Consider the following 27,797-nt stretch of genomic DNA (forward strand, 5'->3'; position numbering starts at 1 on the left):
AGCCTTCAGCAGTGAAAGCGCCGAGTCCTAACTGTTGGACTGCCAGGGAATTCCCAGAGTTGCCCTTTTTGAATTGTGAAGTATTCATTCCTCCAACAGTTTATAAACACCTTAAAATTAGACACCAAAACAAAATCCTTATACTGACCTTTATATCTCTGTATAGTCACTGCTTTGAATATAGCAGGCACCAAATAAGTAGGAACTGTGTGATTCTCATAGAACTTGTTTCTAGGACTCGGGCTTGTATGAAGAGGAGGAGGTGCCATGGCTCTTAGTGGCCACTAGAGGCTCTCAGGGCTGGGCAGGTTATGGGGGCTGTGTATATGTGATCTCCCACTACCCCCCACCTGGCCAGAGCTAAAATAATAAAATGCTGAGCTCACTGTTCCCCCACCCTCTCCCCCGTCGCTGGGCTTCTCCTGCTGCCAGGACAGTGCTCCAGTAGAACAGACAGACCAACCTACAGAAGGGGAGGTGAGAACGGAGGTGGCCACCAGGACTGGTAGGTGGGGAAGGCAGGGGCCTTATGGATCAGAGCCTGGTGGGAGATGGGAGGAGAAGAGTGGCTCCTATTGGGAATGAAATGGAGTGTGTGCCTCTTGTCACTCAGCATGTTTCTGCCACTGTCTTATGTTCTCCCTTAACTGTAGTTTACATTGTCAGTGTAAGTATCTCACACATTTTCTGAATCTTTCATATTCAGTATGGTGTGTATGTGTGGCTTGTGTTTATTTTTCACATTGTAAAAAATATTGCAAGTTTAATCCTCTCACTATTTTTAGAGAAACTTTATCCCATTTATAAGGCATTTCCCACCCATTAGACTGGTGTCACCTTCCTGTCCAAAGCCAGGGACAAATTATGGGAACTCAGTACCTGCTTCTAAGGCCATACCACCCTTCCCCCAACCTGGAAGTCCCCCAGCTCCTCTGAGCCCTTGCTTTGCCTTAGGATTTAGAATTTTAGCAAACATAGTGAAATCTTGATCCGACACAATAAAAGATGAAATGAGGGTAGAGTCAGAGCACTGTCTCCCCCCACCCCCGGCCCCGCCACCTGCCGCAATCCTCCTTGCTTTCTTAAGCCAGTTTAGGAAAAACTGGATTATGGGGACGAGAGGAGGAATTTCCCTGAAGCTCTCTGCCTGCCCCTATTCCTTTCAATAGGAACTGGGCTTGGGGCCAGCTGTGCTTGCAGGGCTCCCGGCAGCTGTGCTAGGGCAAGAGGCACGGACAGTCGAGGTAATAGGGGAGAGGTACTGCCAGGATTTCATATACACTGGGGAAGGCAGATTCAGCCTGGATGCCTGGGATCCCCATCCGGGGTGGGTGGAAGCTGTGGGAGCCAGAAGGAGGCTCTGGTCCTAGCTAAACAACCTAGCCTTCCCCCATCTTCCCATATCCAACTAGGTCTATCCTCCAAGGCAAGCAGTTTATTGTTCTGCCCCACTGACCTGTTTCTTTGTCTCCCTACTGCGTCCATGTACATCTTTCCATTGTCCAACCACTTTCCCCATGTACCCCAGGCTCCGTGAGTGCCACACTGTGGGGAGGGGGTGGGGGCCATCATGTCATCGTATCAGAAGGAACTGGAGAAATACAGAGACATAGATGAAGATGAGATCCTAAGGACCTTGAGCCCTGAGGAGCTAGAGCAGCTGGACTGCGAGCTACAGGAGATGGACCCCGAGGTAGGGGCTCTAGCGCAGGGTACCAGGGGCAGTCCCCAGGCATTTGGGAAGGGTGTGGGGCCCTGGGTGACTGAGACCAGGGCTATCTACAGGGCCTGGAGTCCCAAGAGGGTCAGGGGAATGGTGTTTGGAGATGTTTTAGGGAGACTTGGAGGTGCCCCAGGTCAGAGGGGAGGTCTGACTTGCTCCCCAAAATTCATCCCTAAGAACATGCTCCTGCCAGCTGGACTAAGACAACGTGACCAGACAAAGAAGAGCCCAACGGGGCCGCTGGACCGAGAGGCCCTTTTGCAGTACCTGGAACAGCAGGCACTAGAGGTCAAAGAGCGTGATGACTTGGTTCCCTACACAGGCGAGAAGAAGGGTATGGAGACCCTAACATCCATGCCTCCCAGAACCCAAATTGTTGTCTCTCAAATGTCCCCTCCAGCTTCCCTCTCACCTTCCAGCTCCTAGCTGCCCAGAGACTCAGCTGCCTACACCTGCATGCCAGCTTGCACTCTTCAGCTCTTAGAAGAGATCAAGGGGACCCAGGAGTCCTGAGCTTGTAGAGGACTCAGGCTTTATAGTGGCTCCTAGTGACCCAGCATTCCACCTCCTGGAGAAGGAAAGGAATCTGGAGGCCAGGATCTTAGAAGAAATGACCTGTACCTGAACCATCCTCATCTCCCCATCAGGGAAACCCTATATTCAGCCCAAGAGAGAAATTCCAGTCCAGGAGCAGATCACTCTGGAGCCTGAGCTGGAGGAGGCACTGGCCCATGCCACAGATGCTGAGATGTGTGATATAGCAGGTGGGCAGCTGTGGGAAGTTGAGGAGTTGGGAAGATCTGGGGCAGGGGCTCCTAACCATGGCATGGGGCTAGCGGGGAAGGCCCTGAACCAGGATGTGGACGTTTTGAGAAAGCCTCAGGCAGTGGTTTTAAATTTTTCTTACTTGTTTATGTATGTATTCACTCATCTTTAAATTTAATAAGTTAACAACTCTAGGGCAATTTTACAGGGATTATAAAGCAAAACTATTCTGGCTGAAAACAGGAGGGTCTGACAGACTCCCTCACCCTGTGGTGTCTCCTTAGGGATCTTCCCTTAGCCCTGTCTCAATGTTTTAAAAACCACTGCCTTAACGCAGTTTAATGGAAGGGACCCCTGGGACCAAGGGAGAGTGGAAGAGGTCAGCCTTCAAAAATGCAACAGATTCAGAATGAGGTCGGTGGGGGACCTGGAACAAGTCCATTTCTCTCATTCCCTGTCTCCCCTCTGCTTACTCTCTCCAGCCATTCTGGGCATGTACACACTGATGAGCAACAAGCAATACTATGATGCTATCTGCAGCGGAGAAATCTGTAACACTGAAGGCATTAGCAGTAAGTGTGTTTGGGAGCATGGCGCCCAGGGCTCTTGGCAGGCAGTCCCAGAGTCTGAGCGAAGGTAGCAACGGGTGAAACAGGTGAATCAGGGAGAGGACATGATGCATAAGTCATGAGAACCAATGGGGAGGAGATTGTGGGGGACATGTTGGGGTTTCCTTCCTGCCCTCACCCACCAGGTGTGGTGCAGCCTGACAAGTATAAGCCAGTGCCAGATGAGCCCCCAAATCCCACAAACATCGAGGAGATACTGAAGAGTGTTCGAAGCAATGACAAGGAGCTGGAGGAGGTGAACCTCAATAATATCCAGGTATCTGGCCCCCATCCTCTAAGCAGTAACACTGGGATAACTCTGCTGACATATGTGAGTCCCCTAGCCCACCATCTCCTATTCCCCTTTGATAGGACATCCCGATACCCATGCTAACTGAGCTGTGTGAAGCAATGAAGACAAATACCCATGTCCGGAGCTTCAGTCTGGTGGCCACAAGGAGTGGTGACCCCGTTGCCAGTGTAAGGCTAGCTGACATCCCTAGCCCTCTCCCTGTACCCTGACATGCCCCGCTGGCAGGGCTGACATAAAGGGCTGTGCTGGGGGTGCTGTTTCCATCATGCTCTCTTAGGGGAGCCCTGCTGGAGACTCCTACCGTCAGTCCTATGACTCACTGCTCTGAAATCCTCAGCTCATCTTCCTGAAGAGCCACAACCCTCCTACCCACGCCAACTCCACTGCGCACTTAATCTCCCTGCTTTCCTTGCTACCTACTCCCACACCTGCCTCCCTCAAGCCCCACCCACAGCTCAAGGACTCTTCTCCAGGAACTGTGTTTCCCTCTTGCTCCTGTTCTTTCTCTCCTCAGTCATCTGTGAAACTGTCCCCTAACCCTAACCCAAGTTCCTACTACCCAGGCGGTGGCTGACATGTTGCGTGAGAATCGTAGCCTCCAGAGCCTGAACATTGAATCCAACTTCATTAGCAGCACAGGGCTCATGGCTGTGCTGAAGGCAGTTCGGGAGAATGCCACACTCACTGAGCTCCGTGTAGACAACCAGGTCAGCATTCCCTTCCCATCTCCTGGTCTTTGCAGTCAGCTAATACTCACTGAGCCTCCTCCCAGAGGCAGCCACTGGGGCAGGATCTCATCTGATCTTGTTTGAACTCTCCTCTTCTTTGTCCCTATGAGGGGAGCCAAGGCAGCACCTCTTATCACCCACTCTGGAGAAACAAGCCTCTTTGACCTCCCAAAGGGTCGGTGGTCTAGGACAGTGAACAAGCCAGACAGGGTTGGTGACAGCTTCCATCTCTCCTTCCCCCAGCGCCAGTGGCCTGGCGACGCAGTGGAGATGGAGATGGCCACTGTGCTTGAACAGTGCCCCTCCATTGTCCGCTTTGGCTACCACTTTACACAGCAGGGGCCACGAACTCGGGCAGCCCAGGCCATGACCCGGAACAATGAACTGCGTGAGTAGCTGCAGAGGTGGTGTGTGTGGGAGAGGGCATGTAGCTGCAGAAGCTGGTGGATGCTCCTGAAAGCTGACTTAGTGACTAACAGCCTGGGGTGCTGCCAAAGTGACTCACATGAGAAGCTCAAACCCCATAGGTGATCCGAAAGTAGACAGAAAAGCACCTCTGCCCAAATATACCAGGAGAGAGGCGGAGGGAAGCTACAAATACCTGTTTGGGGGAATGGTATTTTTATTTGCTGCGTTGTTTCTTATTTTGTTAATGTGAGGGGGGAAGGGCATGTTTGGTGGCCTAAGACATTACCTCTTTATGAGTCTGGCCAAGGAACTAGAAAGAAGAAGAGCACCTTTGCAGGAAGCAAGAGATGGGATAATGACTTGTGTTTACTCTTCTTCCTTTACAGGTCGCCAGCAAAAGAAGAGATAACACTACCCTTCCCTTTACCAACTAGAGCTCGGAGCCCTGAAAGCTTAAATCCTCATCTTGTAAATAAAAGCCCTTCTGTCCGCTCTGCCTGCCTCCTTCCTTCGACTTTGGGGTGGAAATCTTGGCGCTAACCCCCAAGGGTTACTGCCAGTTCATCAGGGGATTATTTATACTCTGGGGATAGCAGGCAGGGAGGTTCAGGTTACCAGCAGGAGGTGGGGGAGCTCCCTCCCTTGGTGTTCCCCATAACCCTTCCAATGCCTTTAGTCTCTTCTACTTTCACAGGGTGGCCAGCCCTGGCCCTGTTTTTGACATGTCCAGCCCCTCCTCCCGAACGCCTACCCACAACCCCCATGTTATTTGAAGGAGGAAAGGACTTTGAGTGGAGGTGGAGAAGAAGGCAGAAAACATGAAGGGCAAAAATCTCCTTCTGACAGACTTATTAATAGGGCACCGGGCTGCATGCAGCTGACGCTTGGCATGACTTTGGTAGAAGGTGGGGGAGGGGTTAGAAGTATGGGGAGCTGTGTACATTGCAGAGAAGAATTGCCTGGGCTGAGAAGGAACAATTCTGAAATCCTGAAACAAGGAGCCAGACTCAAGGAAAGTTAGGCTCCCAGCACCCACTGTAGTTTATTTGTGAACTGAACGGGGAAAGAGGGTGTCAGTCTAAGGGGAGATCAGGGGGTTCCTCTTCATCAGAGTCAAACTCAACATTTTCATCTTTTACCCATCGACCTCGTCCATCTGGGATCCATCCAGAGCTGGAAACATCAGAAAAAAGAGAATTGGTCAGGAAAGGAAGTTTATCAAGAAATTAGTGGGGATAAGTAAAAACACTTGAAAAGCTTTGAAAAAAGGAGGGTCAGAGAGAAAAGGGGAAATCTGAGGAAAGTGATTCTGCATACTCACCTTCGAAGGGTGAGGTAATGATCCAGGGCCCGTCTTCTTGTGGGGCTCATAGGTGCAGGGGATGAGACAGTTGCTGACTCCTTGGTCTGTGAGCCAGCCTCAGGCTCAGGTTCTCTACTGATCTTCCCACCTTGGGGTTCAACCTCTGGGGGTGGCAAAGGGGAACGAGAGACAGAGGGACAAAGGGCTTCTGGTCTGGGTAGAGAAGAATCAAAGTCCGTAAAAGCAGTAAAGGAAAGGGCCAAATCTCCTGTGACTCCCAACCCCTTAAAGCAGTGCTTCCTAAAACTGTTCCTCAAGATATTAATAAGCGTTGTGCATAAAAAGGATTTTGGAATCCAGTGAATTTAGGAAAGGCTAAGTTAACTTTTTTAAGTTTTTTTTTTATCTTAAGACTTTGTAGACCCCTTAAAATACACTAATATTACTATTCTTCAAATAGGATTACAAAGCACCACTTCCCAAACTTTTTTCTTAATTACAAGATTCTTTTTCCTGAAATACAAGTTAACACCTCCAGAACACTAGTATTCCTCAGATTACAATTAGGAAAACAATCACTTTAGAGCCCTCTATCTCCTGTCCCTCCCTATCTCTGGCTTTCCCACCCCACACACCTGTACTTCCGGCGGCAGCAACTGTTATAGTGAGGAGCTCTGTGCAGAGCATTCTGGGTGATAAGTCGAGTCTGGGTTAACAGAGGAGCCTGGCATGGAGATGGGAGACAGAATCAGAGCCTTCAGAGCTAGAAAGAAGCCAAAGCCCTTCAAGCCTAAGGTGTGCAGCACAGTCCTGCCTGGAACACAACCTCCCCGCTCTGATTACCTCCACTTTGGTCTCTTCCCTCCTTAGTTCATTCTGCTCTCTTGGATTCTGCTCCATGCCCTTTCCTGGCTGCTTCTTGCCATAGAAAAGCTGCAGGCCTGAGGAGGAAGGGGAAGATAATTAAAAGCAGAGCACCAAGGGTGGTCTGAAGAGATTTTAAGGGTTTATTCTCCATCCTCTGTCTTCTCCCAAACTTACTGGACAGATGCTTCTTGCCTGCACGGTGGGCAGTCAGCATGGCCAGAGTGTCCAGTACAGGTCGATGGGGACATATGGCACAAGCAAAGCTGGGGAGGAGGAAAGAAGATAATTGGCCCCAGAGTAGTGGAGTCTCGGCCATAGGTCCCACCCCATCCTAGCACTCCTTTCCAAAGTCTCCCAATGTCCACCAACCACCAATCCCTGTCGCTCACTCCTAGCTAAAGAATCTTAGATACTCCCGCTCTCCTCCTTAATAACAAAAGTTTGTTAGGCATCCCTGGTGGCACAGTGGTTGAGAGTCTACCTGCCAATGCAGGGGACACGGGTTCGAGCCCTGGTCCAGGAAGATCCCACATGCCGCGGAGCAACTAAGCCCGTGCGTCACAACCACTGAGCCTGCGCTCTAGAGCCCACGAGCCACAACTACTGAAGCCCGCGCACTTAGAGTCTGTGCTCCGCAACGAGAAGCCACCACAGTGAGAAGACCGCGCACCGCAACGAAGAGTAAGCCCCGCTCTCCGCAACTAGAAAAAGCCCGTGGGCAGCAACAAAGACCCAACGCAGACAAAAAAAAAAAAGTTTATTGAGCCTCTAACCGCAGAACCCTTAGGCTTGATCCACTCCTCGCCCTCACCGTCCATCCCGTAGCATCAGCGCCTCATCCTCTGGGATATAACTAGCCAGCAGATCCCCAACTCTTCGTTTCTGCAGGAGATAGGGGAAGAAGTCCGGACGGGATAAAAGTGAAATGATAGGGACGAGGACTCAAAGGGAATAAAGACCACGGGGCGAGCAGAGATCTGGGGCGAAGAAAGGGTCAACAGCAGCTCTAGTCGTCTGGCTCCCTCCGCACCACCCCCCACCAGTTGTTGTCACAACAACAAAACAGCTCCTTCACATCCTTCAGAGGGCAGGTGAAGCTGCTCCAGACGCTCTTCTCTCGCGCTTACTTTGAGCACATTGAGTTGACTCCAATCATCCCCTTCCCTCTTGAAAGACATCGCGACTGTGAGCCCCAGAAACGATCAATTCTACGGCTCCGCCTTCGGCACTCCTTTCAGGCCACCGTAGCGAGAGTGGGACTGCTACCTTCCTTCCTGTCTCTTTCCGGTTGGCCCCCTTACTTCCGGGGACGCTCTTCCACGCATGCACTGCGCGATCCCGGAAGCCCGCCCCTTGCCTGCGGATGGGGACTGCATTTCCTATGGTGCCCTGCGACCCCGCCGGCGCGGAGCCTTTAGGGAAATGAAGTCTTTTTTTCAAAGAACTTGCCGCTGGGCTGGATACAGGCCCCTGCATCTTGACAGATTCGAGGGTTTGGAGGGACAAGAACCTAGATGTGGAGCCCGAATTTGAGGGTGTGACTAATTTGATGTGGAGGGTACCTTTGAGGATCTCTGAGGGGAAAGTGTGCTGTAGACTCTCGCTTTCATCACGCGCTACTCCTGCGGCCACAGCCCACCTGGGGTGGGCCTGATTTGTTCCCGACCCTAGCCGGCCCACCCCGGGACGGGGCGGAGTCGGGGTGTTGAGGGGCCGGGAGGTCGGGCTGCCGGACCTAGGGGCAAACTGAGCTGAGTGTTGAGGAGGTTGTCTAGAATTCAAAGGTCAGAGGTCAATGTCGCGAGTTGTCGTGGGGAATCGAAAGTCGGAGGGGTGCTAAGGAGAGACTCAGGTAGAGACTGAATAGTCGGAGTACAGATTGGTGGGAAAGGGGCTTGGAGGGAGGAGAAGCGAGGGCTGTGAGGTCGCGTAGTGCCGGGGGAGGCGGGGAGACTTAGGACAGAAGACTGAAGGGGAAAGGAATCCTCTAAGTCTTAGAGACCCCGGGCCCGTCACTATTGGTCACTTAGACAGGCCTCCCGCAGTTGCAATCCCAGTTGTCCGCAGGGTGAGGAGATGGCTTCTCCCTCTAGACAGGCCCCCCTTGGCGGGTCAGGACTGCTTCAAGGGAGCCGGGCTCGTTCTTATGGAAGCCTGGTGCAGTCTGCCTGCTCCCCGGTGAGGGAAAGACGCCTGGAGCATCAGTTGGCGCCCGGAGACACCCTGGCTGGACTAGCACTCAAATACGGGGTGACGGTGAGTCTAACAGGATTGGGACGCAGACACCCACTTAGAAGAGACTTATTTCTCATGAGTAGGTAGTGGCCCTCTAGGCAACTTCCCCTGAAATTTTCTTAATTGTGTTTAAATTAACTAATTTTGATAAATTAATTGTGGTGTAAGTCTGGTCCACCTTTGTCTTTTGGTTTGTGTTCCCATCTCAGTGTTGCACTGTCTGGTTGGGACAAATCCTGTCCCACTATCCCAATGGAGGGGAGCAACTCCTATTTATTATGCCAGTCACTATACTAAAGACTTTACATCTATTAGCCCATTTGATCCTCACATCCCTGTCAAGCACACAATTATTGTCCCCTTTTTACAGATGAAGAAACCGAGACTTAGATTGGTTAACCAGTTTGACCAAGGTCAAATAACTAAAGTGTTGAAGTGAAAATTCAAACAGGTCTGTCTGACTCCAAAGCTTGTACTGTTAACCACATAGCAACACTAATTGAGAGTGATTAAACATTTACAGCAAACAGTGGAGAGCTAGTTTTTAGTCCTAAGTTCCCTACGTGCCTGTCTGTTCTTGTTCTTTTTTCTCCTCAATGCTCTGCCCTCTTCTTTTCTGGAAGGTGGTCTCCTTGGTACAAAACAGGTACTCTCTATGCCAAGCATTTCAGCTCCTGCATAGGGTGTATTTGGTAGATGTAAAAATACATTGTTTTAAAGTTGATAAAGGTTTTTTTTTTCCATATCCTGTTGAATTTAGTCAACATTTTAATGCTTGGTATGTTTAAAGCACTGTGGTAACCACCTTGGGAGACAGAAACATAAATAAAGTGTATAGTTGCTGCCCTCATGTAATTTACAATCTAGTGAGATATGGACAGGGACACAAATAATGATTGTAGGTGACAGAATGTGGTGAGTTCGTAGAGGTGTTAACAAAGAGGGGGAAGTCAGGAAAGAAGACTGATTTTTATTTGGAAGGGGACATCAGTGCAGATTTTAAGGGAGCCATCGCAATGGGCCTTGAAAGACTTGGACATTCTTTCCTCTATGCTCCTCTCTATAAACCTATGTAATCCAGTGGTTTACACCTTTTACATCTTTGTCTTTCTGGTAGCCTGTACTCTCTTTAAGGGACAGAACTATTTCCTTTCAATTTTATATCTCTAGAGCCTGGCATAGTCCCCAGCACATAAAAGCTTAATAGATGTTTTTTGAATGAATGAAATTATGGCTACGATTTCCACACATGGAGATTTGGGAGTATAGTAAAGTGAACATTTCAAGTAGAGGGATGGCCTAAACAAAGGAAGTAGATGTGAAAGTACTGAGCAGTGCTTTCATCCCAGCAGAGGCTCAGAAGCCATGCAATGAAGGAAACTGTGCTGCTAGTGAATCAACAATTTTTTTTTGAGGTTTTCTTACAGCCCTGTACCTTTCTGAGTACAGAAAACCTCTGTAGTCTAGTGAAGAAGAGTTTTAGGTTCTGGCCTCATTCTGCTGCTTACTAGCTGAGTGACTGAATAGTCAATCACTTCCCCTGTTTGGGCCCTCAGTTTCTTATCATTTGTAAAATGAGGAAGATGTATTAAATTTAAAACTTAGATAAATCAAAACAAACAAACAAACAAACAAAACTTAGATAAATCAATTACCTAAGTTATTACCTACCTGTCATTTAAGGAACACTTAGTATGTGCCAAGCGCTATATATTATCTCATATTTCTCTGTAAATCTTTATGAGGTAGATGTAACTATTTCCATTTAAAGGTAAGGGATATCACTGTGCTGTACATCTGAAACTAATAAAATATTTTAAGTCAGTTATACTTCAATAAAAATAAAATTTTAAAGATAAGGAGACTGAAGCTTAGAGAGATAATTTGCCATAGAGTAAATACAACTAGTCTAATTAGTAGAGCTAAGATTCAGACCAGGTTGTCTCATTCTAAAATCCTCACTTTGAATTGCTCTATTAAAGTAACTAGATTCTAATGACCTTTTTTTTTTTTTTCTCTAATGACCTTTCTAGCTCTTGGCTCGATGGAAGTGGAACAATGTCCCCTTATGTGGTACTGCTAGGAAATAATAAAAGCAACAGAAAAGGACCTAGGATATTATCGAGACAAAAGAGACCTAGGATATTATCTAGGCAAAATAAAATGAATAGCATCAAAGCACTTGGCGAAGAAAAAGTACAAAACTGCAAGCCATTTTAAACTTTTTTTTATTGTTAGATCAATCCAATTTTATTTTTAAACTCATTATAGCATAAGATTTTATAAGTCAACTTTATTATAGTAGTCTTGCCCTAGAGTGGAAACAGCTTTGATATTTGACAGATATAAGAATTATGATTTCCCAAACTGGTGCCATTATGGGATGAATTTTTAGTAAAACTGGCTGCCTGGCCTCGAATAATAAAATACTGACATACTGTGTCTGTGGTTCCTATATTTTATTATCTAGTTTATTTACTCATAAAGCATTAATGAGCCTCTGCTGTGTGCCAAGTTTGTGCAATGCCGAAGAGTGCCTTAGGCATACAGAGACGGCAAGTCACCAACCCTGCCCTTAAAGGACTCACAGTTTGGGCAAGACAAATATGCAGAGATGAATAACAATATGATAGGGTAGGTATTATTACAGCAATATTTACAGTATGCATTGGGAGCCCTGAAGAAGATAACACAAAGGGAATGATAGTTGATGAGAAGTTTTCCAGGGAGAGAAGGGAGTAGTGGAGAAACATTCCAGGCAGATAAAGACACAAAAAGGTGAAAGATCATGAAATGTTGGAAGAAAAATAAAAAGTTCAGGATGGCAAAATGTATAAGTGGCAGAAGAAGGGAGGTGTGGGTGGACTTCCTATGAGAGCTAGATTGAGAATGCCCTTGAATGCCAATTTGGATATTTTTTTTGGCCGCACCACGTGGCTTGTGAGATCTTAGTTCCCTGACCAGGGATCGAACGCGGGCCCTGTGAGTGAAAGTGCTGAGTCCTAACCACTGGACTGCCAGAGAAGTCCTGCTAATTTGGATTTTATCTCTGAGCCAATGAGGAGCCATAGGAGGTTTATAAGCAAGGTGGTGGGTTGGGGCTTTCCTGGTGGTGCAGTGGTTAAGAATCCACCTGCCAATGCAGGGGACATGGGTTCGAGCCCTGGTCCAGGAAGATCCCACGTGCCACAGAGCAGCTAAGCCCGTGTGCCACAACTACTGAGCCTGTGCTGCTCTAGAGCCCACGAGTTACAACTACTGAGCCTGCGTGCTGCAACTACTGAAGCCCGCGCGCCTAGAGCCCATGCTCCACAACAAGAGAAGCCACCACAGTGAGAAGAGTTCACGCACTGCAGTGAAGAGTAGCTCCCGCTCACCACAACTAGAGAAAGCCTGCGCACAGCAACAAAGACCCAACACAGCCAAAAATAAATAAATTTATAGAAAACAAAACAAAAACTGTTACAGTACCCAGATGAGAAATATTAAGAGTCTGTTCTAAGTCAATGGCAGTGAATGTGAAGATGAGACCAGATGTGAGAGATTTTTACAGCATTTTTGTTGACCTGTTAGGTCTGGATCATGAAAGAAAAGTATGAGTTAAGGATGACATTGATATTTCTACCTTGGGAGGCAGGTAGATAGAGATGGTGATGTCAGTCACTATGTTCAGTGATGAATAAATAAGTACTAAATAAATATTTGATCAGTGAAATTATTAATATAATAAGAAAAGCATTCCTGGAAGGAGTAAAAAGGCCCAGAATTCTAGTTTTATCTCTGTCAGTAACTTGCTAGGCAAGTAATTTAACCTCTCTGAACCTCAGTTCCTTCATCTTTAACAGTAGTTAAAGGGACCCCCTAGGGGTCCCTAAGACGCTGTAGGGATCCACAAGGTCAAAACAATTTTCATGGTAATAATAACAAGACTTTATTTGTCTTTTTTATTCTCACGAGTGTACTGTTTTCCAGAGGCTACGTGACGTGTTACTGCAGCAGATGCATGTAGAGGCAGATATGAGAGTCCTGTTGTCTTCCATTAAGTCGGACATTAAAGTGATTTACAAAAATGTAAAACAGTGCCTCTGTTCTTGCTACATGTTTGTTGTTTTTGTTTTGGAAAATATAGTTATTTTTCATCAAAATATTTATGTTAATATGTAATGGAAGTATTTTAAAATTTTTTCAGTTTTAATTTTATAATATCTTAAATATTGATAGATGTGATCAACATAAATAAAAGCTTTTTTCTTCAATAATTTTTTTAAATGTAAAGGGGCCCTAGGACCAAAAAGTATGAAAGCTACTGATCAATAGAATAGGGATAATATCAGCCCACTGTAGTTTTGGTTGTTAGAGCGTCAGATAAGACTTTGTACAATCACTTTAAAAAGCATGAGGTGCTATACAAATATAAGATGGATTGTTATTACTGTCATTAACTGTGGTGACTTTTTTTTAAAGATGGAACAGATTAAGCGTGCAAACCGCCTTTATACTAATGACTCGATCTTCCTGAAGAAAACCCTCTACATCCCCATCCTGACAGAGCCCAGAGACCTGTTCAATGGTTTGGATTCTGAGGAAGAGAAGGATGGAGAGGAAGAGGTACAGCCAACTAAGGATGAAGTTGGGCCACACTCAGCTGAGAGGAAGAAACAAGAGACAGGTTCGGGACGTGCCAATGGTGAAGTCCTTCCCACAGCTGGCCAGGAGCCCCCCATTCATGACCTCTCTGCCTCTGATTTCCTTAAGAAGCTTGATTCACAGATCAGCTTGTCAAAGAAGGCTGCTGCCCAGAAACTGAAAAAGGGAGAAAGTGGGTGAGTCTTGAATGGGTCCTTTTTTTTTTTATAAATTTTTTTTTCTATTTCTTTTTTTAAAAATTTATTTTTATTTTATTTATTTATTTTTGGCTGCAATGGGTCTTCATTGCTGCACACGGCCCTCCTCTCCAGTTGCAGCAAGCAGGGGCCACTCTTCACTGCGGTGCACAGGCCTCTCACTGCGGCAGCCTCTCCTGTTGCAGAGCACAGGCTCTAGGCGCATGGGCCTCAGTAGTTGCGGCACGTGGGCTCAGTAGTTGTGGCTTGTGGGCTCTAGAGCACAGGCTCAGTAGTTTGGCACACGGGCTTAGTTGCTCCGTGGCATGTGGGATCCTCGAACCCGTGCCCCCTGCCTTGGCAGGCGGACTCCCAACCACTGTGCCACCAGGGAAGTTTGAATGGGTCCTTTTAAGTCCGTCCATAGACTCTCTGTTCCCCCAACCATACCTGACCAGACACAAAGTAAGTAATTCCAGTGTCAGCAGAAGCAAGGTGAAACCTTTCCCTCAGGTGGCCACAAGACAATGAGCAGAGCCTATGGCTGCTGGAATGCGTAGAGGCACTGGGTAATGGTTCTGTGTTCTCAGTGGAGTGAAATAGTTGACTGTTCTTACTGCTCTGATGGTCCATGAAGGAGCATTAGGATTAGGATTTATCCAGAGGGTACTGAGACTCCATCTTAAGGCAACCAGCTCATGTATATTAGAGAAGGACAGCTTCCCACGTACTTCTTCGCTCAGCCTAGTCTCAGCCTCTTCCCTTGATCTGTCGCTCTTTCCCCCTTTCCTCACCTGCAGGATACCTGGGGAGGATTCAGGTCTTCACCTGAGTTCTCCTCGGATGCAGCAACGAGCAGTCCTAGGTCCTGTGCCGCTGACCCAGACCTCTCGGACCCGGACACTTCGGGACCAGGAGGATGAAATCTTCAAACTCTGATGTCTCCAGAACTGATTGAGAGAAGCCAGATGTTGAAGGAGCAACTTGAGGGAGAGAGGAGCCTGAGGTGAGGCTCAGGAACACGGCCTCCCAGCCCACCTCCCTTACTCCTGCCATCTTCCGAGCCTACTTGTCCGTCAGGAGTTCCTTGGTCTGGAGCAGTTCTATTGGCAAGGGTAGGGGATGGGAAATAGACCCCTTCTCAGTTCTGGGGCTGAATCTAGGGTTGTCCTTTAGATTCAAAAGGCTCTTTTAACATCCCTGCTGCCTTTCCCATCCCTTTCACCATTCCTTGGCCTTAGAGCAGGGAGGCAGGGACTCTCACAGCCCCGAACTTCCTCCCCATCTCCAACTATGTTACCTAATTTATTTGGTGCTATATTGAAGTATTATTTATTTGCTATATCTTATTCTTTCCCACTATTAGCTGAAAAACGGGATTTCTATAGCCCTGGGATGAGGGGAACCCAGGAACAGTAAGTGAGCCAGTGACTCCTGGCCCACCTTCCCCGCCTTCTTAGCCAGCCGTGTTATTGAGAACGGGCAATCAGTGATCTAGCACTGCTGCAGGGAATGGCAGACTGTGCCTCGCCCCCAGTCTCAAATGGAAGAATTTGGGCTCAGTCTTGACTAACCAGGTCACTATAACTTTTTCACAACTCTTGCTCTGAGAAAAAAACAGCTATGTAGGGTCCTGAACTCTCCATGCCACCAGTTCACCCTTCTAATCTGCTCCTCTGTTCAGCCTGTGTGAGGCTAAGGGATGGAAGAAGAATTGCCGTGGAGTTTGAAGAGGAGGACAGTTGTGGGAGTCTTTTTCTTATATCCTCTCCCGACCAGAGCCTATTGATCTATGTCTTGCTCCTCACTGCATATTTATTTGCAATTTGTAGCACTGATCTGCGGTACAGTTTTTTTTGAGTTTCTTAAACAGAAGAAGTAGGCAAGGGAACCCCGGTGATGCTGGAAATATGCCTCAGTCTCCTGTATGGAAATGGTGAGAGGTGAGATGAGTGGTGTTTATATACCTCTTTCCTCTGTGATGATCATAAGATACAAGAAGCTGGAGAGATTAAACATTGAGCCCTGTGCATGTTTTAATAGTTTTATTTCCTCTGTGAGACTCTCCCCTGCCCTAGCCCCTTCTTCCTGCCCTCTGGAGCAGAGTCTCTGGTATCTGTTCAGACTCCGCCTAGAACTGAAGGTCTAGGATATCTCTAAAGGCTCCCTGCGCCGCCTGTCTTTAGTGTCCCCAGAGGAGTGAGATGGGCTATGCCCTCTTCCCCTGGTTCTGAGGGGAGGGGGCTTCCCTGTTTGAAAGGTCCCTTGTGGGGAAAATAGAGATCCAAGTTTCGCTTCATCTTTTTCAGGCAGTTTTGTTTCCTGTCTTGGGGCTGGAGTAGGAGAGAGGCCTCAACCCTCAGCATCGCTTCTTCTCCACCAGCAGCTGGGCATGGGGTGGTCTCAGAGTCACAGGCACTCTTGGGAAAGACTGAAACCTGAGGGTTGAAAAGCATTAGTGCAGATGAGCAGGGTTAGAGAGCCCATTATCTGTTTTTTTCTCAGTCAGCCATTTTGCCAAGAAGGAACGTGCCAGGGTCAGGGTTCTCAGAGCTTCCCCTCATCCAGCAGCTTCCTGAGCCCATCACAGATCTTGCCAAGGTGCTGAGTGTAGTCAGGCCCATAGAGGGCCGTGAGCAGGCCTGGGTCAGAGAAGTGATCAAACACGTGGCGGATGCGGCCATGTGACTTGGGTGTGAGGTGGCGCTCCACCAGTTCCAGCAGCACATCCCGGCACTCGGTCAGCAGGCCGGCCAGCACAGCAGCCTCAAAGGTGAAGTCCACCTCGCCGAAGCTGAGTGCGGTCATGGCGCCCTGCCGCAGCTTCTGGCGAAAGCGGGTAGCCAAGGCCAGCTCGCTGGGGCTGAAGCAGCCACTGCGGTGCAGCACAGCCACCTTGACGGCCACCTTGATCAGGTCCTTGATAACCCGCTGGGCCTGGGGCCTGCTGTGTGTGTATTCTTTGGACACACGGTAGAGCTCGTCTAGCACCTCGCTGCTCGTCTCATCGACGAAGAGATGAGCCACAGATCGACCTGCCATCTTACTCAGCAGCTTCTTCTCTGCTTGCAGCGCCAGACTCTTTGAACTGAAGGACTCCATGATTCCTAGGGAAGGGTTAGATGGGAGGGTATGTGGTCGTCACTAGAAGAAAGGCCACAGGCTTCCTTAGAGAGAAATGGCTTTTCCCCTTTCTGTCTCTTTGGTTCCTATCTCATCTTCATCTTTATTTGTCATCTTTCTCCCCCTGGGCCCCCTCAGTCCTCTGTGCTTTGTTTCCATTTTTTCTCCTTTTGTACTGTAGGAAATCATGATCTCTACAACCAGAGGAGCAGTAATAGCTTTGGCTGGAGGAATGAGGGCACACCGGACGCTAGCACACCACAAGTTAAGACCCTGTCAGGGGAAGTAGGCTGTTGCTATTACAATGGAGAAGATAAAGCTTACCTGGCAGATAGTTCTCACAGCTGCCTTTTTTGGACACTGCCTGGGTACTGTACATCTATGAGGTGTAGGTATTACTATCCTTGTTTTACAGCTGAGCAAACTGAAGCTTACGTTAAGTAATTTACCCAAGGTCAAACACAACTGTTTTTCTGACTCCAAAAGCCCATGTCAGTTAGTGTGCAGTACTGCCTTTAAAGACATGAGCAATATAGGGGTCCTGGGAGTCCTGACAAAAATAATAATGAACATTTATTGAGAACCTATTATGTGCCAAGTGCTTTATCTCAGTTTCCCCAACCCTTTGTAAGGTAGGTATCCCCAATTTGCAACGAGAAAAATGAAACTAAGAAAAATTAAGCAACTTGGCTAAAGTCATTAGCAAATGATAAAAGCGGGCTTTGAACCATATAATCCAAAGAAGCCTCCTTCCCTTGGAATGCGCTCAATGAGGTTGAAGCACACTGAGGAATCATGAAAAACAAGCACCTCAAGACAGTCCTAGAGGTCTCAGGTTCTCTGCTGGGACTGTGCTGAGGACCTCCTGGTGGCACATCAGCTGCAAGTATCCAGGGCGCTCTCCCCATGGTCTTCGCCTGTGGTGGTTCTGCTTGTTTTGCTTCTTACTTCCCCCTCCCCTGCTCTGCAGGATGTGGCTCTGACCGCAGTGAGGAGCAGCCTTGCCCTCTCCCCCAAACGAAATAGGAGTCTGAAGAAGCAGGGGAGGTGGGTAACTGGGAGGAGGGGTGGTTCTCCCCCAGCTGAATCGGTCCAGTGGGAATCTGGAACCTTGCTCTGCTCCCGGCTTTGCCTGGGGCTTTCTGGACCAGGCTGTACATCCGGAAGAGGAGATTGCTCCATGTGAGCCTTCCTTCCTCCTTGGCCTTCCTGCTACCCAGCTCTCCACTGCCCCCGTTGCCATCTCACGTTTTGTCCACTGTCCTCTCCCCCTCTCCGTGTTTCAGTCTCCTGTTTTCTCTTGTCTGAGTCCTGCCCTGTGGCCCTCTGGCCATGCTCTCCTGCTGGCCCCTACATCTACCTCCATGTCTCCTAAGATCTCCTTGCACCTCTCAGTAGTCTCTCACATACCCTTATCCACCGCCATCCCTCAGCCCTGCCCCCACCCAAACCAAACCATGTCTTACTGAGGCTGCCTGGCCCCAGGAAGAACTGAGCTGGACCTCCCCACTGGGGGCTCAAGAATTCTATCAAATGAGAGTCTCACAATATGGAAAGCTCAGGCTGACAGAGCTAGGACTCTTCTGCCACCATCACCCCTAAAGCCTACCCTTCTGTCATTGCCTGGTCCCTCACCTGCTGCGCCCTGGGTGCCAGTCTTGCCTTGGATGTTCCGGGAGAGCTGACAGAATGGAGAAGCTCCTAAGTGAGAGGCCCTTTGGCCTGGCCCCACCCCTAAGCCCCGCCTACCTACTCTGTGCTCAACCTCCCTTCATCACACTGTCACCAAGAAGCTCTATGACCCCGACAGCCTCCTAGAAATAAAAGGTCAAAAGGAATAGCACTCTATAGGAAATAGTCTTGATTCTTTGAGGTGAGGAAGAGGAATTGTACATCTCCTGCTCCCAAGTTGTCTGCCTCTTTCTATCCTTGCTGCCCAGTTCCTTGAGATCTTGTTCTCCTTATATGTCTGTGGTAATGGGGAAAATGTTAAGTACAGATTGCTGGGGTGGGGGGTCCGTGGGGAAAGTTGTGAAGATTGAACTGAGCTTAGACTGGAGACACCAGAGGCAAGTTAGAGATCAGGAGGTCGGAGTGTGTCCCTGGAGTGTCCAGGGGTGGGTGGTGCTGTGGGGAGACATTACCACGAGCATACGCTTTCAGCGTCTGGCTGGGTAAGGGGGTTCCCCACCCTTAATACTTAAGAGAGACGAAGGTGCTGGGGTCAGGGCTGCCGAACTAGATATGACCAGCAGGTGTCAGCACATCATTGAACTACTAGAGGCAGCGCTCTCACTGTGGTTTATAGCTTCTAACACGTTATGAATGAAGGTAGTGCTCACTTCGGCAGCACATATACTAATCTCACCCCAGTCAGAATGGCCATCCTCAAAAGATCTACAAACAAGAAATGCTGGGGGAAAAAAAAAATGCTGGAGAGGGTGTGGAGAAAAGGGAACCCTCTTGCACACAATCCACAACTACTGAGCCCGCGTTCCACAGCTACTGAAACCCAAGCGCCTAGAGCCCATGCTCGGCAACAAGAAAAGCCACCGCAATAAGCCGGTGCACCGCAATGAGAAGCCAGTGCACCGCAATGAACAGTAGCCCCCACTCGCCGCAACTAGAGAAAGCCCATGTGCAGCAATGAAGACCCAATGCAGCCAAAAATAAATAAATGTATAAAAAGAAGTTTTTTTTTTTTTTAAAGAAAGAATCTTACAAGGACTTCGCTGGCAGTCCAGTGGTTAAGACTCCGCGCTTCCAAAAAGAAAGACCCCATGATTCCAACGCAGAGGGTGCAGGTTCAGTTCTGGTCAGGGAACTAAGATCTCACATGCCTCGCTAGCTAACACCCCACATGCGCACACGGCCAAAAAAAAAAAAAAAAAAAAAAGTCTTACATTTATCTCCCAGCCTGGTCAGGGAGATAAATGTAAGCACACATAACTGTAATACAAGTCAAATGATGTCATTAGCTGTAACAGAAGTTTAAGGAATTATGAGAGTAAAGAGAAATTTAGATTATTTCTGATAGGAGGGCTGAAGAGGTGGACTTAGAAGGATGGATTTAACTACTTACTAGGCAGAGTGTGGAAGAAATGCTTCTGCTTCCCAGATAATGGAGATAAGCATAAGCCATAGAGCAAACAATGATAATACAGGGCATGTTCAGGAAGTGGTGATTTATTCTGTATGACTGGAGCATAGGTTGTTTGAAAAAAAGTGAAGAAGGAAAAAGACCAGATCATGAAAGGCTTTAAGGGAGTTGCTCAACACTTCAGACTTTTGCTGTAGACAGTAGGGAGACATTAAAGGGTTTTGATCGGGGGAGTGAAATCATTAGCCCAGTGGGACTAGGTTAGAGGCTTCAGTGAAATTTTAGCTGAGGAAAGGGCATGCTTAAAAGGAAGTGATCACTGGTATAGCTTGCTTAAGCACAGTATGAGAACCAGTGAGAGACCTTGAGAGCTGGTGGTTTTATAAGAAGTTCTAACAGAAAGGGAAGAATTGGAACATTGTCCGGTTGTGAAAAGTTGAAGAGTAAAGATTGAAGTTCAGGAGTGGAGGCAGTCAGCATACCAGTGACTCCAAAACCATTGGTTCTCCTCCTTGGAGACAGTGATTGGGTCTTGGCTCCTTTCTTATTCCCACCTCTCTCAGCCCAGGTTCCAGAGCTGAGGGTCCTTGATACAACTTGGTTTGGGAAATGTTAACAACTCCTTTAAGGAGTATGGTGGTAAAGGGATGAAGAGAAATGGAAAGGTAGCTTAAGGGAATGGGAAACTGGATTGACAGAGGGACTATTTTTAGCTTGGAGTTCGAGGTCATTTGTAGGCTGAAAGGAAGGAGCCAGTGGAAAGGGAGGCTTAGAAAATGCAAAGGAGAGGTAATGTTTATGGAGCAAGGTGTGGGGGCAGATGGAAAAGAATGGTCTGTGAGCTCAGGGGAGGGAAGCAAGAGGAAAGAACTGGAGCTGGCATTTGTTGGGTGCACTCTGCTAGATGTTATGTAAGTATCTCACTTCATCCTCTGATACCTCTATGAACTAAATGTCACTATCTCCTTTTCGCTGATGAAAAAGACTGAGGTAAAGAGGTTAGATAACCTGTTCCCAAATTAGAGAGCTAATAAACGGCAGACTGAGGACTTGTGTGATTTCCAAGCCTATGGTTTTTCTGACAACTACCTCACAAGGTTAGGAGGTAATAACTTCAACCTTATAATGAATGTGGCAGCATTCTATTCCTATACGCTCTATTAATTCACTGATCACACACTCAGGGAACAATAGTAGGTGGCACTACCAAAATCACAGGAAAAGTAAAAGTCCTTTTTAAAAGAAATATATAACCTAATTGGATAATAAAAGAGGAATTAATGTACAAGAAGATGCAAATACAGTAATACCTTCTGAATCCAGAATTCTGCTACCAGCTCCTTACCTGTTTACCTCTCCAGCTTTGCCTTATACTCTGCTCTAGCTGTTTTGTAATCCTCTCAGCTCCTCCAATATGCATCATGGTTGGCTTCTCTCTCTCCCTCTCCTTCTCCCTCTTCCTGTACTCTAGACTTTCCCACTTCTTGTGTCTCTGCCTGGAACTTTCTTCCCATGGATACCTCTGCCCTGCCTGGTTAATTCCTACCCATCCTTCAGGTCTCAGCTGGAAAGTCATCGGAAGCCAGCATGACTGTGAAGCCATCGTGACTCCCTAAACTACACAGCACCCCTGTATTCCATAGTCCTGTAGAACCGCACACCTCCCTTATCATAATAGTTACTCTTTATTGTAATTTGTGATTTTATTAACTGCCTCCCTACTAGGCTGTAAACTCCATAAGGGCAGGGGTTATGCTTTAGTGCCTAGCACTACTGTGCTCAATAAATATTTGCTGAAAGAAGAAATTCAAAACACATCCAATAACCAGGAGATAAGGGGGAAATGGTAGCAACATAACAGTCACATGCAATAATGTTCGTTTGTTTCACTCATGGGGAAGTCTTTCTTTTATTTTCTCTTAATCAATACCCATTTCTAGCAATCTTCTCTGAACCCACAGCATATAATTAGTAGCAAATTAAAAGAGGAAAGAGGAGCTTTTAGAAGCAAGAACACTGATAACAATGAGAATTAACACAAATAACAAGGGAAGAGAAGGAAAACAAAAAAGCCGACAATTGAAAATTGCAGCGTTTCTGGCCATGTGGAGGAGGAGCAAACAGTCTTAACTACATATATTCTAGACTCTGGGGTCCTCACTGTTCACCTGGACAATTAAGTTCACAGTGCTTCCTCTGAGTAAGCAAAAATCTGGTTAAATGATGTCTTGAATGTGTGAAACACTTTGAGATTTACAAAACATTTCACCTACGTTATCTTACTTCATCTTGAGAAGTAAGCAGGCAGGTAAAGTGTTCACTCACAGGTGAGAGACTCTGCCTTAGAGATAAAGTGGTTTATCTTACAAGGTCAGTCAGGATCTTAATGAATCCTAGTTGTGGTCTTTCCACTATATAATCCACAGGAAATTAACAACATCTTTTTGAATAATCCCTATTTGAAACAGTTAACATGAAAATGTTTTGCACTTAATTTGGTAAAATCAAACTATCTGGAAAAATACTCAGAATGGAACATTCCTATGTTTCTGCTCAGCTGAGGTTTTACCATGGTTAGGACCAGTACTCCCATATCAGTTCAGAAAGAAAAAGTTCAGTGTGATTTGAAGCAGTTAAGCAAGACTTCAGCCTGACATAGCTGGAGGTAGCTTTCATCTTTGGTGCATTTATTTCTTCCTCTATTTACTATATGCCAGGCATTATGACTTAAGTGCTGGGAATACAAAGATAAGAGACAAGCTTCCTGTCCTTAGACTAAGTGGTAAGTACCTATGGACAATCCAAATGGAAGTATCTGATAAGCAATTACAAAAGTGAGTTTAGAGCTCAGGAGAAAGACTGAGATTGAATATCTATAAAGTTTATGGGGAGCCACATATAAATAGTTACTGTAACTGTTGGTGCAGATTATCTTGACCGGTGAGGGTATGTAGAGCAAGAAGAGGTAGCTAAGGACATGACCTAGGAAACACCAACATTTAAGGAGACGTCAGAAAGGCTGAGAAAGAGAGGCCACATCAATAGAAGTGAAGCCATTCATTCATTTAAAAAATGTATCTATTAAGTCCCTAGTCTTTGTTGAAAGAAAGGGGGACTCAGGAGCCAAAAGAGGAGAGTATTTCAAGGAAGGAAGGGTCAACAGGGCCAAATGCCATAAAGAGGGCCAAAGGATAAAGACTGAAGAGCTGTTCATTGAATGTGACAAGGAGGTCATTAGTGGCCTGGATGAGAACAATCTCAATGGAGTGATGGGGGGCCAAAACGAAAATGATTGAGAAGTGATTGAGAAGGGGGAAAAATGGGTACAGCAAGAATAGATGACTCTACAAATTTAGCTGTGAAGGAAAGAGAGAAATTGAGTGTTGACTAAATATAGGCAAGGATTAAGAGAAAGTTTAGAATTTTTTTTTCATTTGATCATGGGAGATATTTGAGCATGTTTATATGCAGAAGGGAAGATGTCAGTAGAAAAGGAGAGATTAGAAATAAAGGAAGGAGAAAGTATTTGAAGACACGTGGCATAAAGCACCTAAGTAGGAGCTATAGAGTCAGATTTGTTCAACCAATGTGTTACTAGTTAATAGCTGCAATGTGCCAGGCACTGTGCTGACTGCAAAGGATAACTGCGGTGAGAGAGACTAGACTGCTGGGCCCTGTGTGAATGGAGCTTACAGTAAAGCCGAAAGGTGAACCTTAGACAAGCAGTACAGACGCCCCACCTGCTGGGATGAGAGAGATGTGAGAATGCTCTAGAGGGCAAAATGTGGGTAGGATGCTCACTTTATTATCTCTATTTTTCTCTGAAGATGGATGTGGGTTCTGCTAAGATGAGCAAGGAAGCTGTGAGGAAAGGAACTTGAGAAAGGATTTCACACAGCTACTTGTAGGGGTTGGGAGAGGGTAATTTTCCAAGCTTGGAGATCCTGAGTTTATTAAAGGCTCCAGTCTGTGGGACTGTGATTTTCTCCAGAAGACCCTGGGGAGTAGGAGTTGTCCTTTGAAACAGCTCTAAGTCTCTTCCATTTCTTTCCATACCCAATGCCACCATCCTTGTCTCACTGCCTCTCTCCCCTCATCCTTGAACCTTCCTGTTTTCTCACCAGAAGGTCTCCTTATCTTGCTAAAATAAAGCATTTTGACAGTAAAACCTTTATTCAAGAACTCGAAATTATGTCCTTTTCCTATCAAATTTTTTAACCTACTCACCTTGGTATTCCAGGCCTTCCATAGTTTGTCTCCCTCTTCCCCTGTCCTCTGCTTCTAACTAGTATCTCTCTTACATATCAATCACACAGGCCCTTTTGCTATCCATGCTTCAGGCTCCATGTTTACCAAGTAAAAGCTTTTGCTGAAAGTATCTTCTTTGGAAGATTTTCTCCTTTCTTTTGCACCAAGCCAACTCCCACCAAAGTTCTCCCTGCCTCCGTGATAAAATGTATCCAACATCTTTCCCTGCAGTTATTATGAAGAGCACTTATTGTCTTTTCTTTCATTTATGAATTATATTCAATGTAGCTTTGGGGGGGGCTTTTTTTTTTTGAGTCGTTGTTTTTTTTTTTTTTTTTTAATTTACTTTTGGCTGCATTGGGTCTTCATTGGTGCACACAGGCTTTCTCCAGATGTGGCGAGTGGGGGCTACTCCTTGTTGTGGTGCATTGGCTTCTCATTGCATTGGCTTTTCTTGTTGTGGAGCACAGGCGTGGGCTTCAGTAGTTGTGGCACAACGGCTCAGTAGTTGTGGCGCACAGGCTTAGTTGCTCCACGGCATGTGGGATCTTCCCAGACCAGGGCTCGAACCGGTGTCCCCTGCATTGGCAGGCGGATTCTTAACCACTGCGCCACCAGGGAAGTCCCTTGGTATTGCTTTTTAATCATTTAGTACATATAAGTCTTGTTTTAGTTCAAATAGATGGTCATTTTCTTAAAGACTGGGACTATATCCCACAGTGGGTTGTAGTTGAAGTAAGTGCTTAATATGTATTGGATTGAATTGAGATTTTAGTTGGACCCTAAAACTTTAAATGAGTTATACCTTAATCCCTACTCACTAATCTATTCAATAAGCACATATTTTAATATCTAAGCCCTGTGCTAGGAGCTGGGGACATTTCTTTCAATCTCTGAGTGCCTCTATATTTTGAGGTGTCTTTCTCCCAAAAACCTCTTTCCAGCCTTTAAAACAGCCCCGACTGACCACTGAATTACATTGGACCCAAGACCCCCCTGCAGTTAACTTTGTGTAAGTATTGTTCCATTGTTTCTGATTCTGTTTATCTCATTGGTTCACCTTCCATTTCTGTCTCTGTGATTGTGTGTGTATATGTTTATATCTCTTGCTTACTTTGGGGCTTAGCCCAGTCAGTGATGCTACCCACCCTGATCTCAGTCCATTAAAGACTGTCCGGAAGTAGCAAACCCCTGCCCCTCTTTTCCTTCAGTCCAGAGACCAGGCCGTGTGTGTGTGTGTGTGTGTGTGTGTGTGTGTGTGTGTGTGTGTGTGTGCCCGCTTAGATATAAAACTATCCAATAATGTCAATGTCTCCCATGCCACCCACTATCCTAGGAATTTTGAGAACGTCTTTTGTCCCAGTCCCCACACAGGGAAGAATCTGAGCAGGTGGGAGCCAAGCAGTGATGTCTGAAGTAGCCTCATTCTTCCTCCCCACTGACATTCCTGGAATCAAAGGGTCTTTATGGAGGGTGGGGATGGAGAAGGAGCAGTTAGTTCTGCTGTTTGGAGGGATGTCCAGCGCCCTCTGAGGAAAGACCGGACATCACTAATCCTTGTCTGCGGGGCAGTAAGTCTATGTGGTGCTGGGGCAGCTGGTTACTTTCCCTCTTTCAGGTCTCTGTGTTGCTCCTCTTCCTGTGTGACTCTCTGAGTCAGTTGGTCCCGATCTCCACATCTCTCTTTTGGTTTCAGCCCCACTCACCTGTCCTCTTCCATCAACCAACATCCTCACTGCTGGCCACCCTGGCTTCCTGGCTCCTTAGCTCCTAGCCAACTGGCCCAACCCCATCTTGCTTTGACAGTAGGGGCGGGAGGGGAGATGATGGGGGTAAGGAAAACTTCCTGGCGACATCTTCCTTTCCTTTCCAGGCCTCGAGTCTTCAAGTGCATGCTAGGCCTCCCTTATCCGGGTCAGGATGAACCAGAGGAGGCACATGGGAAGAAATAAAGGGGTTGATTTAAAAAGAGTAGAGAGGAGGAACAGAGGTTTGGGGGCAGAGTAGGGGAGAGGTGTACCCAGGAGCAAGGTAGCCAAAGACATTGGAGCGGAGAAAGGAGAGAGGGAGGGTCACGCCGGCTCTGACAGCCCAGCCCAGCCGAGGTCCTCGGGTTTCCTGTCTCTCCTCCCAGCTGCTGTTCCTTCCTCTCTTGTTGTGAGATTTCTCCCCAGGGCCTCTCCATGTTAAAGCGTGTGACCCCCCTCCTCTGTCCGGGTCTCAGCGACTGTCCGTGGATCTCGCGCCTGGCTTTGGTCTCCAGCTCAACCTCCCGGCCAGGCCTTCTCGGTGGGCGGTGCTCCTGGCGCCCCTCCTCCTCCGAGGGCTATTGGTGGAGAGGTGTCGAGAAGGCGGTGTCTAGCCGGCCTCCGAGAGTCGGATTAGTTGTGCAGACCCCGAGGCGGGCCGGAGGCGGGTCCGGCCAGGAGGCGGGCGGGGCGGCTGGGGCCCGGCCCAGAGCTCCGGGCGGTCGCATTGTTTTCCTCCGCGGAGCCGCGGCGGGAGTGGGGTTTGCGACTGGGACCCAGGGCTCACCCGACCTGACAGCGCCCGGGAGCCCAGATCCAAGCTCCATCCAATTCAGACATTCATCACGTCTCGCTAGAGCCCCAACCACCGATTGCGAACTCGGCGCGGTGCGCGGCCGCTGCCCGCCCGCTGAGATCTCTATTCCACTGACCCGGATCTCGGAGCAAGTACCCCGGAGCAGGGCTGGGGCTGCAGGGCGTCGGGGAGGATCGGGGCGCCTAAGGCTGGGGGCAAGCTTCCGAAGTGCCAGAGGGACCCGCCTGGGAGGGTGCCAGAGCGATGTGTGCTTGGTTGACGGAGAGGGTCAGCGGAGTTGGGGTGCGTGGAAGGAAGAGGGGACCGTGGCCGAGCCCCGTCACGGGACTGTGGGGCGCAGGGTCTGGGCACCTCTTGCGACCCGGCTTCTCTGAGTCGCATCCCTTGGATTGGGGAGCGCGAAAGGGATTATTTGAGGCGCGCACCGTACAGAGGGCGGAAAACCTGGTCTCTTTCCTCTCCAGCAGAGAAATTAAGGCTTCGAGACCCGTGGAGAACTGGACCCTCTCGTTGCCCCTGCAGGGATGGGAAGGGGAACACGTCGTTCCAGACTTTGGTGTTACAGCTGTACCTCTGTCCTTGTGCAAGCGGGAGTCTGAGCACCTCCCAGGGGGTTGGCTTGGGCATAGAGTCGGGAATGGGGCCCCTGAGAAACACCAGTCCTAGTGCCCATATCCTTCCTTCACCCCACTCGCCCTGGGGCTTTGTTAGACCGAGGTCTCCCAAGGAGAAGAGCCCAGCTGGCGACTGCATCTCGAGCCCGCGGACCCGCTCAGCCCTGGCCCCAGGCCCTCCCTCATCGGTTCCAAGCCTCTGGCCCTGTTTCCCTGGCCTCGGAGACCCGCCTCCACTCCCCAACCCCCGCTCCCATCCCCATTCGGTCTGCGCCTGCAGGCCCCTCCAGCCCCTCCTCCCGCTAACGTGGCTCTGGGACCCGGTCCCGGCCCAGACTCTCCTACCCGCCCCTCTCGGAGCCCCAGATCCAGTG

The 27,797-nt window shown here is 48.0% G+C and overlaps 4 protein-coding genes across 5 annotated transcripts; 2 read left to right on the top strand and 2 right to left on the bottom strand.

Annotated features, from left to right (window-relative positions):
- Positions 1-1,019: 1,019 nt before the first annotated feature.
- TMOD4 (tropomodulin 4) lies at positions 1,020-5,040 on the top strand. Its single transcript, XM_024762865.1, has 9 exons — positions 1,020-1,693; positions 1,901-2,057; positions 2,371-2,487; positions 2,971-3,060; positions 3,243-3,373; positions 3,469-3,576; positions 3,973-4,116; positions 4,381-4,525; positions 4,932-5,040. The coding sequence occupies exons 1-9, from the start codon at positions 1,571-1,573 to the stop codon at positions 4,952-4,954; spliced, it is 1,038 nt and encodes a 345-aa protein (XP_024618633.1). The 5' UTR covers positions 1,020-1,570; the 3' UTR covers positions 4,955-5,040.
- Positions 5,041-5,568: 528 nt separating this feature from the next.
- SCNM1 (sodium channel modifier 1) lies at positions 5,569-8,003 on the bottom strand. Its single transcript, XM_024762863.1, has 7 exons — positions 7,843-8,003; positions 7,527-7,597; positions 6,890-6,978; positions 6,692-6,789; positions 6,484-6,572; positions 5,867-6,061; positions 5,569-5,718 (listed from the first exon to the last, which is right to left on the bottom strand). The coding sequence occupies exons 1-7, from the start codon at positions 7,891-7,893 to the stop codon at positions 5,619-5,621; spliced, it is 693 nt and encodes a 230-aa protein (XP_024618631.1). The 5' UTR covers positions 7,894-8,003; the 3' UTR covers positions 5,569-5,618.
- Positions 8,004-8,074: 71 nt separating this feature from the next.
- LYSMD1 (LysM domain containing 1) lies at positions 8,075-15,805 on the top strand. Its single transcript, XM_024762866.1, has 3 exons — positions 8,075-8,971; positions 13,415-13,773; positions 14,574-15,805. The coding sequence occupies exons 1-3, from the start codon at positions 8,792-8,794 to the stop codon at positions 14,710-14,712; spliced, it is 678 nt and encodes a 225-aa protein (XP_024618634.1). The 5' UTR covers positions 8,075-8,791; the 3' UTR covers positions 14,713-15,805.
- On the bottom strand, positions 14,760-18,621 carry TNFAIP8L2 (TNF alpha induced protein 8 like 2). 2 transcript variants are annotated; one of them, XM_024762868.1, is made up of 2 exons: positions 17,707-18,488; positions 14,760-16,880 (listed from the first exon to the last, which is right to left on the bottom strand). In XM_024762868.1, exon 2 carries the CDS (start codon positions 16,873-16,875, stop codon positions 16,321-16,323), a length of 555 nt encoding a protein of 184 aa, XP_024618636.1. In that variant the 5' UTR covers positions 16,876-16,880; positions 17,707-18,488; the 3' UTR covers positions 14,760-16,320. The 2 variants fall into 2 exon arrangements, with proteins under 2 accessions (XP_024618636.1, XP_024618635.1); XM_024762867.1 differs by lacking the exon at positions 17,707-18,488 and adding an exon at positions 18,532-18,621 and having other exon boundaries at positions 15,804-16,880.
- Positions 18,622-27,797: the final 9,176 nt, after the last annotated feature.

This window comes from Neophocaena asiaeorientalis, unplaced genomic scaffold, assembly GCF_003031525.2.
Source record: "Neophocaena asiaeorientalis asiaeorientalis breed wild unplaced genomic scaffold, Neophocaena_asiaeorientalis_V1.1 scaffold167, whole genome shotgun sequence".
In the NCBI taxonomy this organism is placed as follows: Eukaryota; Metazoa; Chordata; class Mammalia; order Artiodactyla; family Phocoenidae; genus Neophocaena; species Neophocaena asiaeorientalis.